The sequence below is a fragment of the Antechinus flavipes genome, chromosome 5 (assembly GCF_016432865.1).
Source record: "Antechinus flavipes isolate AdamAnt ecotype Samford, QLD, Australia chromosome 5, AdamAnt_v2, whole genome shotgun sequence".
Lineage (NCBI taxonomy): Eukaryota > Metazoa > Chordata > Mammalia > Dasyuromorphia > Dasyuridae > Antechinus > Antechinus flavipes.
The window spans coordinates 264,058,880-264,074,529 of record NC_067402.1 but is presented as its reverse complement, the minus strand read 5'-3'; the positions used below and the strand labels follow the sequence as shown (position 1 = coordinate 264,074,529).

At 34.8% G+C, this 15,650-nt stretch overlaps 1 protein-coding gene across 1 annotated transcript; it reads left to right on the top strand.

Annotated features, from left to right (window-relative positions):
* The first annotated feature begins 297 nt into the window (after positions 1-297).
* On the top strand, positions 298-4,858 carry KERA (keratocan). The gene is made up of 2 exons (XM_051962809.1): positions 298-1,183; positions 4,664-4,858. The coding sequence occupies exons 1-2, from the start codon at positions 298-300 to the stop codon at positions 4,834-4,836; spliced, it is 1,059 nt and encodes a 352-aa protein (XP_051818769.1). The 3' UTR covers positions 4,837-4,858.
* Positions 4,859-15,650: the final 10,792 nt, after the last annotated feature.

Here is a 15,650-nt window from a genome sequence, read left to right as displayed (position 1 = left end):
TATAAACTCAGATATAGAAGTCTAATTCTGAAAAAAGAAAAATTGAGTTTAAAATCTGTCTCTGGAACATTCTGGCTTTGTGATCATGGAAATGACCAGAGATAATTTACTAAGATTATAATTTGGATAATAAGTGATGATATGAATTATCAGGGAATCTCCTAACTTCTTCAAGAGTTCCCTAGACTGATAAAATCATAAGTCCGGACAAAAAGAGCTGTACAAAGAATGAGTTGAAGATGAACATTGATAATGAAATACAGCTAATGGCTCCTTTCCCTTATTCCAGGGGGTCCGATGGCAGCCACAGGTTATTTCATCATCTTGGCTCTATTTGTAGCCAATGTTGCATGTACTCGAATTGCAAGACAGGTCTATGAGGTTACCCATCCAGATGAATGGACTTCACTCTCTTTCGATTGTCCTCCAGAATGCTTCTGTCCTCCCAGCTTCCCTAATGCTTTATACTGTGAAAACAGAGGCCTGAAGGAAATCCCTTCCATCCCTTCAAGAATATGGTATCTCTATCTGGAAAACAACTTGATCAAAACCATCCCTGAGAAGCCTTTTGTGAACGCCACCCAACTGAGATGGATAAATCTCAATAAAAATAAGATCACTAACTACGGGATTGAGCGAGGGGCCTTGAGCCAACTGAAGAAGCTGCTTTTCTTATTTCTGGAAGATAATGAGTTGGAGGAGGTGCCTGCCCCACTTCCCAGAAGTTTAGAACAATTGCAGCTAGCAAGGAACAAGGTCTCTAGGATTCCTCAAGGGACTTTCAGCAACTTGGAGAATCTGACCCTCCTCGATCTTCAACATAACAAACTTTTGGACAATGCTTTCCAAAGAGACACCTTTAAAGGTCTCAAGAACCTCATCCAACTCAACATGGCCCAAAATGCCCTCAGGAATATGCCGCCTCGATTACCTGCCAACACAATGCAGCTATTTTTGGATAACAATTCCATTGAGGGGATACCGGAAAATTATTTCAATGTAATCCCCAAAGTGGCTTTCCTGAGACTCAATTACAATAAATTATCTGATGCAGGGCTTCCCACTAGTGGTTTTGATGTCTCCTCAATTCTAGATCTGCAGCTGTCTCACAATCGACTCACCAAAGTCCCACGAATCAGTGCTCACCTTGAGCATCTCCATCTCGATCATAACAGAATCAGAAGTAAGTGAAACTTATTACACACACACACACACACACACACACACACACATGCCCTTCTTTAGAAGTCCACAGGTGTGAAATATTATATGTAATATATTTTTTGATGTGTGAATTAGTTTATCTGATTTCGTTTTTCTTTTTGCCATTTTTAAAAATAATTGTTTTAAGGATCAGCTTTATGAAAAAGGAGATGAAAAAAAATTCAGAGGAGGAAAAATAGAACTAATCTAAAAAATAGAAAGCTTCATAATTTGGGAGACACAGAGAGAGGGGGGGAGACAGAGACAGAGACAAGAGAGACGAGAGAGAGAGAATCAGAGACACAGAAAGATGGAGGAGACAGAGACAGAAAGAGAGGGGAAGAGAGATGGAGAGGAAGAGGGATACAAAAGAGGGAGGAGGAAGGAAGGGGAGAGAGACTGAGAAAGAGAGAGAGATGGAGACAGAGAAACAGAGAGAGAAAGCTATCTGAGTGTGTATGTGCATGTGTAAGTGATCATCATAAAAACAGAGAGCTTGTTTTCATTGCTCATTGAAGAAAATTTCTAGTTCTAATTCCGAAAGTATCCACCATTTTTTCTTCAACTTATGTCTATGCAGATTTGCCATTTTTAATTACTCATTTAAAAGATATTTTTATGACCAATCAAGTTCTAATTTTTGAATTGGGCTTGAATAGTAGATTCCTATAAACTAACCAAGAGAAGCCTACTCCTTTGGGAAAATAAGCTATTTGTCATGTGGGTCCTAATTAGAATGCTTCTGGCTTTGAGTTCCTCAGTCTAGATGGATCCCTGATGAGGGATGTGACTCAAGCAGAAATAGTACTATGAATAAATATGAGGAGTAACTTTCTAAATCATGTATTTTTAGAATTAAATATTATTGAGGTAAAAGGCATTTTTACTTTGTTTTCCTCGGGTCTTAGCCTTTCAACCAATTCTACTGAAGTATTTTCTAACCAGTGAATATTGTGCTGGGCAGGTAGTTGGTAGAGAAGATAGAGTGGCAGACCTAAAATCAGGAAGGCTCATCTTTCTGAAATCAGTAGTAGTTTTTTTGTGTGTGTGTGCCTTAGTTTCCCCCATCTGTAAAATGACCTGAGGAGGAATTGGCAAACCATTCCAATATCTGTGCTGAGAAAATACCAAATGGGATTACAAAGTGTCAGATATGACTGAAAATGACTTAATGATTAACTGGGTATTGTGATAGGTGGGTGCTAGAGACAGAAAGGAAAAAATTAATAATCACCTGCTTTCAGGGAGACCACAGTTTATTGATAAGGAACAATATATGGAAGTAAATAGACAACATAAAGAAAGACAGAGAGAGGGAGGAAGAGAGAGAGAGAGACAGAGACAGAGAGAGAGACAGAAAGAGAGAGAGACAGAGACAGAGACAGAGACAGAGAGAGAGAGAGAAACAGAGGGACAGAGGAGAAAAAGTCAGAGAGAGAAGAAGGAGAAAGACAGAGATAGAGGGAGACACTGAGACAGATGTAGAGACAGAGAGGGACAGAGAGACAGAGAGAGAAAAAAACACTGAAACAGAGGCAGAAAGAGAGAGAGAGAGAGAGAGAGAGAGAAGAGAGAGAGAGAGAGAGAGAGAGAGAGAGAGAGAGAGACAAAAAGAGGGAGAGAGACAGAGAGAAAATTTAGATCATTTAATAGTGTGAAGAAGATTATGCCCAGGGAATTTAGGGAATGAAGATGCTAGAAACGCTGCAAGCATTTTTTTATCTTGACAATTCAGTACTGAACCAGGTCTGGTCCTGCAAATGTTTAGGGGATGATTGGCAATTATAGTTTTTTTTTTTTAAACCCAAGTGGTATGTAGATAGGTCAGCAGCATAATCAATAGTTTATTCTCTAATGAATGTAAACAGACAATGCTTCATTGACATTTTTAAAAAAGCAATCAGGGTTAAGTGACTTGTCCACAATCACACAGCTACTAACTAACTATCTGATGCTGTATTTGAACTCAGGTCCTCCTGACTCCAGAGCTAGTAGTCTACTCCCCCACCAAACTACCCCTCTGCATTGAAATTTAATACCTAATACAGTAATTGCTACAGAAAATATCAGAATCTCTAAGTTGAGGAGGCTCTCAGAGTCATTCTGGGAAATGCAGGGATAGATGGGAAGTGAAGAAGAAGGAAATTTCAGGTATGTGAAATAACTTTTGCAAAGAAATGAAGGCAAGAGGAAATGGAGGGTCTTTCTCTAACTACAATTAATGATCAAAATTACATTTCTCTGTACTGTAACGTTGAAATTGAGCTTCAGAGAAGTTAAGTGATTTCCTCAAGATTGCACAGTTTTGTAAATGTTAGAACTAGATCCAAAATCCAAGTCTGCTGACTTCAAGTGCAATATTCTGCAAGAAAATTCAGCAATTTGAGTTGGATTTTGTTTGAGGCTAAGAAATGGACTTTTATATATACTCAAACCTTTGGGTTTTGTTCAGTTAGTGAAGCTATTCTTTGTTTTGTTCTTGTTGAGGCTAGAAATATTTGCTTGAATAAATATTCAGCATGGTCATTGATCTGAAATTTCCATATTTTTTTTTGATCTTCAATAACTAAGAAAGCTGAAGAAATATTTTGTATTGGGGTCCTTCAATTTAATTTTTGTCAAGAGTAAACATCTTAATTAAGATACTAAAATGATGGGATTTAAGCTTTTCTTGATTAACTTTTTTCACAGTGTCTTAATTAAACAATTAATGAAAGGAAATATTAGTAGGATCCTACTGATTTGAATTTAACCATATTACCAAGAAGGTAATCTTGGAGGTAATGTGGTATTATGGGCTTGAAGTGGGAGGAAATTTCTGATTTATACTATGTAACTCTAAAATTAACCTTTTACTGCTCTGGATGACTAAGATTAAACTGTTCCAATCCACACTGGCAGAAGGAGTTCCCATTACCAATGAAAATACGTACCCCTTCCTAATTTTTAATTAGTTCCTCCTCAGCTAGTATGACTTTATAACTCTGTACTGTTTATTCATTCATCCAGCATATATTTTACATATGAGAAACTAAGAAACAAGGAGTTTAAGATGCAGAATGGCAAACTGAGTCATAGGAGCTGTGGACACAGCACCATTTTATGCTTTATATAACTTACATTAGGAATTTTTCATTCTCTGTGTATGTGTATGTATGTCCTGGATCCTAGGGACTGTCTGGTTAAAATTTATGGAATGTTTCTAATATTTCTAAATACATAGGATACTAAAGAAAAGCAATTATGCTGAAATCTAGCTATCAAAATATCAATAAATAAGTTCATAAATTCCAAATTAATAACATTTTACTGAGAATAAATGTCTTAAAACAAAAAGGATGATTACCTTGTATTTATAAAGAAAAATGATCTATGCATATGTGCTTGTATGTGTATTTATGGTACATGTGTATTTATGAAATCAAACCCAAGAATTTTCATGCTGTTCTTACCTCTACAGGTGTCAATGGTTCAATGATGTGTCCAGCCTCCCCTGCTGTGGCAGGAATGCATGACACTTTCAGTGATGGACCCCGACTCCGTTACCTCCGTCTGGATGGAAATGATATCAAGCCCCCGATTCCAATGGACTTAATGGTCTGCTTTAGACTTCTTCAGTATGTTGTCATTTAAACACCCCCTCTCCCCACTTCATCCCAAGCCACCATTGAAGGGAGTTTACAGAGTCAATGTTCTGGTATAAAGTTTATTACACTTCATAGGTAGAGATTGATACTTTTTTTTTTGTCAAATCTTCTACCATCTATATATTTTTTATTGTTTTGTTTTCTTTGTTTTTTGATTTACCAAGTTTAGTGGTTTATGTTTTTTGTGTTTTTTAAATGGGAAGAAAAAGCACAAATACCACAATACCTGCCATGTCGCTTTAATTTGTTTAATTTTTAATTTATGAAGCAGAGTAGTTATGATCATCTCTATGCTATAAAATAATGTGCCTTTTACCTTTCTCTTTTCCTGTGATATTAATTAACTTCCAGGACCTGCAGTTAAATTGCTAGTTGAGAAAAGGAAGGCTATATGTATATGTGCATGCTAATATTCATACTGGAAAAAGGTTATTTACACATGGATTAAGAAGGGTGAGGGAATGATGGAGGAATGAATTTTTTTTAAAAAAAGAAATAAAAATTCCTTTGCATTAAACAGATGCTGAAAAGTTATTCATGGATAAGTTTTATATCTCACTATTAGAAACTTTAAAAATGATCTAGAGCAAAATGGATAGAAAGTTGGATAAATATTCCATAAGATTATAAACTTAGAATTAAAAGGAATTGAGAGACCATCTAATATAACACCTTCATTTTAAAAATTAGCAAACTGAGATTTAGAAAAGTTGAGGTGACTTAGCCAGAGCACTTAGCTTGTAAATGCAATGAATGCTCTTTCTATTTCACAATATTGCCTCTTATAGCAGGACATTCCATATAGTCACTCTTATTAAAGATACTTAAAAACCAGGAGATAACATGGCACAGCATAAAAAGATTGTTGTATATGGAGTCAGAAAAGAATAAGTATTAATTAAGTACTTATGATGTCCCAGGTACTATCCAAATATTATTAAATTTATAAGGCTCATTCCTAGATATTCTTCTTATCATCTATGTGAACTTGAACATGTCATTTAAATATCCAGAGCTTCAGTTTCCATATCTGTTAGGTACTGGAGTAATTAAAAGGCCCTAAATTGATAATCATATGATCTGTGATTGATGTAAGTATTTGCTTTACAAACACAGATCAAGACCCTTCAGTTTCTTTAAAATGAAAAGGATTTACAAGAACAGCAGTTGTCACATTTTTTTTTTTGGTGTTAAACTCATATATATACATATATCTTTTTAAAATTAAAGCTTTTTATTCACAAAACATATGCACGGGTAATTTTTCAACATTGACCCTTGCAAAGCCTTCTGTTCCAAATTATCCCCTCCTTCTCCCTGTCTCCTCCCCTAGATGGCAGGTAGTCCAATACATGTTAAATATGTAAAATATATGTCAAATCCAATATAAGTATACATATTTATATTGTTATCTTGCTCACAAGAAAAATCAGATCTAGAAAGAAAAATAAAACCTGGAAAGGAAAACAAAAATGCAAGCAAACATCAACAGAAAGAATGGAAATGCTATCTTGTGATCCACACTCATCTCCCATGATCTTCTCTTTGAGTGTAGATGGCTCTTTTCACTGAACAGTTGGAATTAAACCCCTATGTATTCTTAAAAATTATTGAGTGCCACCTAAAGATCTTTTGTGTATGTGGGTTCAATTCAAAGGTGCAAAAATTCACTTAAGAGACCCAATTGTTAAATTTTCAGCATGAGCATTTACAGCTCAGAAAGCAGCAAAGTTTACATACCAAAGTTTGATTTATTGTCTTGTTGATTGTTTATACTGCAGAAAGTGATAGATAAAATGTGAATTATGTAGATTAAATTTTAAAATGTGTGACTGATTTTTTTCTTGAAAGCCAGTTGTTAAACATTTACCAGCAAACCCCTGGCTATATCTATTGATATTTACCATATTTTATATCATTATGAAAATATTTTTGACCTCATGAGACTTTAGAACCCCCATTTTTGAAAACTTTTGAAGTAGAAAACTGAGATCCTGTACAGCTCTAAATCCAGAATATAGGAAATTGTTGTCTTGAGCTGCTAAAGGTTGTACTATATATATCCCTGTTATTCCAGCTGCAAATTTTGCGATATATTTTAATGAATAAAGTGAAATTCAAATTTTCCAGGTTGGGAATTAGTCCCTTATAATACTTCCTTTCTCTTTTTGAAAAGAAAACTGTTTAGAACTTATTTTTGCAAGTATGTTATTACTTTTCTGAAATCCAATGTTAATATTACATATTGAAAAATGTATTTAGAATATAATTTTTAAAAATAATAAAAATCCTACTAACACTGAAATTTGTGGTTGTTTAGTAACTTTGTCTGACTCTTTGTGAGTCCCTTTGATTTTTGTTTGTTTTTTGTTTTTTTGTCAAAGATACTGATTTGCTATTTCCTTCTCCAGTTCATTTCACAAATGAAGAAATGAAGGCAAACAGAACTAAATGGTTTTCCTGGGATTACACAGCTAGTTAAGTGTCCAAAGCTGGATTTGAACTTAGGAAGATGAGTTTTTTTAACTCATCCTGGCACCTATTGAGTCACATAGTTACCCTTTAATACTAAATAGATGTGAAATAGTATTCATCATAAGGCTATAATTCAAATACCTTATATTGAAGGCTCAGTTATACTAACTCATATTAGTATTGTGTGTATATAAAGATGAAATTATGTTCTCTGAGGGTAGGGGTTATATTGCTTTTGCCTTTATATCTAGAGTAGTATTTGGTATACATTCAGTGTCTCATTGATACTTGATGACTGATTTATAATCATTCTTAATAAACAAATTAATGCACAAATAAATGAATAAGTGATCAAACAAATAATTAAATAAATAAATGAAATAATGAATGGATAGAAATATTAATAGATAAATGGGCATATGCACATACTAGTTTTTGAAAATAATATAAGACTTTTTGTAGGAAAATGGTGTAGAAGGGGTGGGCAAGGAGCTGTAAACAACTTAAAAATAAAGCAAAACTACAGCAAAATCATCATCAAGCCTTGATACAGGAGAAGAATCATTGAATTTTAAAATCAGAGGACCTGAGTTCCTTAGACTATGTGAACACCACGACCAAAACAGAAATAGAAAGAATCTACCATGTCATCTCTTAAAAGAAATTCCAAATGTAAATTCCCAGGAATATTATAGCCAAAATCATTCCAGGTCAAAGAATAGCATTTCAAGCAGCCAGAAAGAATAGGAGGACTGGCCAGTATCACATATAACTGTTCAGTTACTACTTTAAAGGAGCAATGAGTTTACAAAATCATATTCCCAAAGGCAAAGCTAACAAACAAGAAAACTTATCTAGCAAAATATAATATATAATGTTACAATGTGGTCAGGAGGGAGAGAGGAAACAGTTGGAACTTAAAATATGACAAAAATGAAAATAAATATAAAAATACTGTGCCATAAAAATGATGAATGGAACAGTTTTAGAGAAACTTGAGAAGAATTGTATGAACTGATGCAAAAGTGAAGTTCACAGAAAGAGAACAATTTATTTGACAACAATATTATAAAATAATTTAAATTCAGTTCTGATCAATGTAATAACCAACTTTTACTCCAAAAAATTAATGATTAGACTTTCTATGAGCCTGGAAAAAAGGTGAAAGACTCAGAATGCAGAAATATTTTACATATACATATATAATGAGTATATGTTATTGTAGAGATTATGAATAGATGTATAATATAAATAAAGTATAAGTATTTTGAAATTGTAAAGTCTGAGACTGGCCTCAAAGAAGAGATATCAAAGGACACATCCCTTTGATCCTTTGTAGAAGTGGAGGTCCACTGTTAAGAAATATTGTATAAAAACATTAATATTTTAATGCATCAATTAATTTGTGCGATTTTTCTCTTTGTTCCCTTTTTTAAAAGTTTTCATTGTTTACTATTATTATTATTATTTTAATCATTGTTGTTATAGTTTTGTTCTTAGTTATAAAAGATGAATCTCTAGGAAAAGCAAAGGGAGGGATGTAGGGAAAAATGTAGATGACATAAAAACAAAAGGTGTCAATAAAAAATATTTTTAAAATCATCTTATCTTGCCCCCTTTTCTTTTTTTGGTAGTAGCAAATAACTCGATGTGAAATGAATGCCCATTACATAGGGAACAATAAATATAGCAATTACCTTCTTAATTTCCAGTTCTTTGCCACCACAAAAAGCTGTTATAAATATTAAATAAAAAGTAAATATTTAACAAAAAATAAAAAATTGATATCAAAAATTAAATAAATAGAATTAATATTTAAAATAAACTATTTATGTGTTGTAAAGAACTTAATATGCAAAATATAAAATTCATAGAATTATAGGAAAAGTTATGCTTAAGAGAATGACCAGGGTCTAAAACTATATTATATATCAGTCATAAAAAACATTTGGTACCATCTAAGAAATAGAGTAGTGGAACAGTGAAATAGGTTAGGTTCACAAGACACAATGATCAGTGACTATAGTAATCTAATATTTGATAAAACCAAAGATCCCAGCTCCTGGGACTAGAACTCACTGACAAAAATTCCTGGGGAAATTGGGAAATAGTATGGCAGAAATTAGGCATTGACCCATACCTAACACCTATACCAAGATAAGGTTGAAATGGGTTCATGATTTAGACACAAAGAGTGATAATATAAGTAAATTAGAAGAACAAAGAATAGTCTACCTCTGAAACCTGTGGAGAAGAAAGGAATTTATGACCAAAGAAGAACTAGAGTACAGTAAGAAATGCAAAATGGATAATTTTGATTATATGAAATTAAGTTTTTGTACTATGCCATAAAAAGTTTTTGTACAAACAAAACCAAGACAGCAGACAAGATTCAAAGGGAAGCAGAAAACTAGGAAAACATTTTTACATTCAAGGGTTCTGATAAAGACCTCATTTCAAAAATATATAGATAAAAAAGATATAAAAATAAAATTTATAGGAATATAAGCCATTCTCCAATTAATAAATAATGGTCAAAGGATATGAAATATAATTTCAGATGAGGAAATTAAAACCAATTCTAGTTTTATGGAAAATGCTCTAAATCACTATTGATCATTGAAATGCAAATTAAGACAATTTTGAGGTACTACTACATACTTCTCAATTTGGCTAAGATAACAGAAAAAGATAATGATAAATATTGAAGGAGATCTGGGAAAACTGGGACACTAATACAGTGTTGGTGGAGTTGTGAAATGATCCAACCATTCTGGAGAGCAATTTGTAACTATGCCCCAAAACACTATCAAACTGTGTTTATCCCCTTTAGTCTTAGTTTTCATAACTGTTCAACAATCAGGGTTGAACCAATTACATTTCAGCTGCCTTCCAGTGATAAAGGTATCTTCTCATATATTGGAAGGGATAAAATTTTATAGGATCATCTCCAATGAAAAAAACAAAAAAAAACAAAAATTGGGAACTGAGTAATAGATGAAAAATAGCCTCAACGTCACCTGTCAGCAGAAATGAACCATTGTGGGAAAAATATGGACCCCTTTAGTAATGAACATGGTCAGCTGATATATCAGATATAATTACCCTTTATTGTCTAGAAAAGTCTTGCAGAATCAGACTGACAGACAAAGAGACAAAATGAAAAGTAGTGGAGTCTGTGTGTGTGCACTGTTTCACACACATAAACCCCCACCTTTGTAACTAAGTGAGGAAAGTGCATTTAATTTCTCATCTCTTCTTCAAGGTCAAGCTTGATAATTATAATTTAACAACATCTAATTTTGATTTGTGTTTTTTAAAATCTTATCTGCTGCTAAAAGAAAGTACATAGAAATCTGAAAAGCCTGATGAAATGAAGTTATACTTAAGAGAATCACCAGGGAACTGGAGTGGAGAAAACTCATCTTCTTGAGTTCAAATCCAGTCTCAGACATTTACTAATTGTGTGACCCTGGAGAAATCACTTAACCCTGTTTGCCTCAGTTTCCTCTTCTGTAAAATGAGCTGGAGGAGAAAATGGCAAACTACTCCAGGATCTTTGCCAAGAAAACCCCAAATGGGTTCACAAAGAGTCAACACAACCAAAATTATTGAATAACAACAACATGGGCAACCGAAGATACTGAGCCATCTCATTAGAACCATGTAAACTGATGTTTTCAGCTATTCAAGAGACAACTCAGGAAAATAAAATGAGGAATGTTACCCCCCCCCAAAAAAAAAGTTTGCATAATCAACAGCTGGAGTGGGGAAGTCCCAGGGTAGAGGATTGCAATATTTTTTTTTAACTTATCTACGGTATTTGAAATAGAGATGTGAATTTCAACCAGAATTCATTTCCAAGGAAAAAGCAGGTCCACTGAAAAGTGTCTCTTACAAATATTAATGTGAATGTAACCAGCTGGATGACAATTAAATGCCAAATAATGAGTGTGAAGGCTCTATTCCAGGCATGACTTGCAATCCCACTAAATTAAGTTTTAAACAGATATAAAGACGAATAGATTTCCCAAAGTCACTCCTACACATTTATCCTGTCCTCTTACACACAGAAGAAATTAGATTTAAACGAAATGCAGATCTGGAAGGAATTATATCATTTCTTACTGGCAAGAAGAAAGGAAAAGTTTGCAAGAGGACCAAGTTTTATATTTAAAAGTTCTCATATTTCATGTGGGCAGAGGAAAAAAAACATGGCCAAAAAATAAAGTTGTGTTCCTAAATCTCTTTTGTTGCAATTAATTTTCTTGTCCCACATGCAAATTTGTAACAATTTCCAAATGTACTTGTGCTTTATCTTCTTTATTAAAGTGACAAGTATCTCATTCACAGATGGCAAGTATTACACAACATAATTCAGTAAAAGTTGTCTGATCCCAATGATATAAAAGCATTTTCCAAAATAAATTTTAAGAAAAGTTTGGGAGGAGGGAGAGGGCAGAGCCAACTTGTGACTAATGGCAGGCTTCAAAAACAGTAGAAGTTAGAAATCAAGAATCACAATCAATCAATGAACAAATTTTAACACAGGGTGCCGAGTACCATTTTAAGTCTTGAAACTATCCTAGGAGGTGTGGGACTCCCCTGAATGTACCAGCCACTTTACTAATCACTGGGGATCAAAAAAACAAAAAAAAAAAACAAAGGCAAATCAAAACATATAAATAATAGTTTCTTATTTTAAGAAGGTTACTTTCTAGTAGGGAATGCAATATGAGAAATAGATGCGTATATTATAAACATATCCTAAATAAACAGTGCAATGGGGGTTGAGGTGTGTGGGGGTGTCACTCATATCTGGTAAGATCAGCAAGAAATTTAAAGAGAAAGGAAGAGAGGAAGGAAGGGAAGGGGGAGGGAGAAAAGAAAGAAGGGAGGGAGAAAGGGAGGAAAAAAGGGAGGGAGGGAGGAAAGAAGGGAGGAGGGAGGAAGAAAAAGAGGGAGGGAGGGAGGAAGAAAGGGAGGGAGGAGGAAGAAAAAGAGGGAGGGAGGAAGAAAGAGAGGAAGGGAGGGAAAGAGGAAGGAAGGAAGGAAGAGAATGAAGGAAGGAAAGGGGGAGGGAGGAAAGAAAGAAGGTAGGGAGGAAGGGAGGAAGAAAGGGAGGGAGGGAGGAAGGAAGGAAGCGAGGGAGGAAGGAAGGAAGGGAGGGAAGAAGGAAAGAAGGAAGGGAGGAAGAAAGGGAGGGAGGGACGAAGAAAGAGAGGGAGGGAGGAAAGAAGGGAGGGAGGAAGGAAGGAAGGGAGGAAGAAAGGGAGGAAGGGAGGAAGGGAGGAAGAAAGAGAGGAAGGGAGGAAGGGAGGATGGAAGGAAGAGAGGAAGAGAAGAAAAGGAGGAACCGAGGGAGGGAAGCAAAGAAAGAAGAGAGAAAGGGAGGGAGAGGAGAAAGAAAGAGGGAAAGAGAAAAAGAAAGGAAGGAAGGAAGAAAGGATGAAGGAAGGAAGGAAAGAAAAAGTCACTCATTAAGCATGCTAGACACTTGGTTAAATTCTGGGGATACAGAAAAGAGTTTTTGTTGTTGTTTGTTTGTTTGTTTTGTTTTGTCTAATAGGGGAAGCTAACCCACAAAAGGGAGGATAGAATCACGGAAGATGACAGTTCCCTGCTGGAGAAGCGTGGTTTTGAATTTCAGAGGAAGTCAAAAACAGGGCTGGAAAGACTAGATTCAGTTGCTCCACAGAATGGAAACTCCAAGAAGGAGCAGAGGGAGGACCTGCAGATGGAAAGCCCAAAGTTGGTGGATTGTGGGGAAAGTAAGGTGCTCTGGGCTGAGGAGCTTCCAAGCACTGGGACAAATTTCAGGATGAGGCAACTGTAGGAAGAGCATCATTTTGAAGCGCAGAAGAAAAGAAGAACAAGGGTGAAAATAGAATGAGATATGGCAGAGGAAGGAATTCCATGTTATACTTCAAATAAGGAGCTATCTCATTCAAATCCTGTCTCTGACACTTCCCAGATTTTAAGGGGGCGGGGAAAAAGGGTGCGGGGAAAACTCTTCCAACTTGTGTTATTTCATTGAAAAACAGAAAACAAAAGCATAAGACCTACCTCATAGGGTCAGTGTATAGAAGGTACATTACAAACCATAGGTGCTATATAAATTTCAGTAATCATAAAGATCATTAAAGATCATTCTGTCCAACCCCTTACTTTATAAATGAATAAATGGAAGTCTAGAGCAGAAGTAACTTCTTCAAAGTCACAGAGAAAATTAATAGCACATCTAGGACCCAGTCTGTTCTTTTGAACATGAAAGAAATCCAATCTAATGCTGCCCTCCCCAGCTCTATATCTCCCTTCCACTATCTCCTTGCTGGCACTTTTTAATATTAAGTCAACAATAAAGTAAATATATTTTATGTGGGACTTCTGAATTTGGGGAACAGCTAGGGATACACCATAGTGAATGGTGTGATGAACATAAAGTTGGGAAGATTCATTTTCATGAATTAAAATTCAACCTCCTATACACCCTAACCCTATTTGCCATGGTTTCCTGATGTGTAAAATGAACTGGCAAAGGAAATGGTAAATCACTCCAGTATCTTTGCCAAGAAAATCCCCATAAAGGGGATAAAAGACTCAAGATACAATTGAACAACTACAAAAAGTTAGATGTTGACTAACGTCTTCAAAGTTTTCATTTTGAAATTTTTTTCAGGAGCTGATCTTTGAATTCCTGTCTTTACTTTGTTCTCTGATTCTAAATTAGTCTGTGACCCCACCAAGTATCAGACATGAGGGAGCAACAATAGCAACGGTCCTATGAGTTGGAGACTAATCTCTGCCCATAGTGATGCTTAAATGGGTACATCTCAGTGACTTTAAAGTCCTTACCATTCTATTCTAAGATACCACAGAGGGATCTAAAAGAGCCACTTCTCTGAATTTCAAAGACTCAGTAGGTACTAAATCAAGGAAATGAAGGTGATTATAGGAACTCAGGGGACCAGAAGTAAAACCATTAGGATGACACTCCAAAGCAGAGCAGGAATTCAAGCCTAGTCCTGGCACAATGTTTCAGTGCAGCAAGTAAATCTGGAAAGATAAGTCAATCAAAGAAAATACTAACAAGTGTGAAAATTCATTGAAATTCTAGAGATACTCTCAAAAGGAGAAAGAAAGCAACTCTACAATCAACTGCCTTAAAGGAAGCCTTTACAATCAACAGAGCCTTAAAGGAAAAAAAAAATCATTGAACAGCATTAATATCTACAAAAAATGAAACAAAAACAATGAAATAAAAGCTCCTGTGAAAAAAATTTAGGAAAATAAATACCTTAAAAGAGTAATTATAATCTTTATCCACAAATGAACTGCCTGAAAAGTAGAATAAACCAAAAGAAATTATTAGCAACAAGAAATATCATATAAAATCAAAAGAATGAAAAAATAGAAGACTAAGATATGTGACAATTCATCTGAAAGAGATAATTTAAAAATCATTGGGATATTTAAAATTACATATATATGTATATATATATGTATAGTTAAAAGATTTATATAAATCATTGGTGACTTTGTGATCCCATGGACCAGAGTATCTATGGGGTTTTCTTGGCAAAATAAAATAAGATAAAATAAATGCTGGAGTGGTTTGCCATTTCCTTCTCCAGTGAATTAAGATAAACAGAGGTTAAGTGTTTTGCATGTAAGCTAATAAGTAACTGAGGGGGCATTTGAACTCAGGTCTTTTTAAATCCAAATTAACACTCTATAGACTAAACCATCTAGTACCCCAACTCATGGGATTACATTACCTATTATATCTCCCTTGAAGAGATTTTCTGCTTTGATGAATGTTACTTATTTACATAATACATAGAAATCATATTATAAATCTTCCCTCCCTCCCTTCCTCCCTTCCTCCACTCTTTCCTTCCTTGCCTAATTACAAACTTGGGCACAATAATTAAGTATCAAAAGTTCTAAGATTGCCCAGCTCTCAAACTATGCCCCTTGGCTTCTAAAATCAGCTTGATAATTTTATTCCACAACATCTTTCAATTGCTAAATTAGCTACGTTTCATCCAACTCCTTCCCTCTATGACCTTGGCAGATTCTATCACTTATGGCTTAAACTTTATTGGTTTTGGCCCAAGGCCATTGATAAATTTACACAGGAAAGATCAGACACAGTTTGGTCTTCAGCATAAATTAAAAAGGTAAAGGGAATTTCTAAAAATGGAGATCTGTAATATTTCAAAAGTCATTTAATTAAAAAGGGTTGTCAGATCAATAATGACTTACTGAATTGAGGTGTGATAATCAAGGTGTAACTAATTCACCTCCTGACAGCTTGTATCC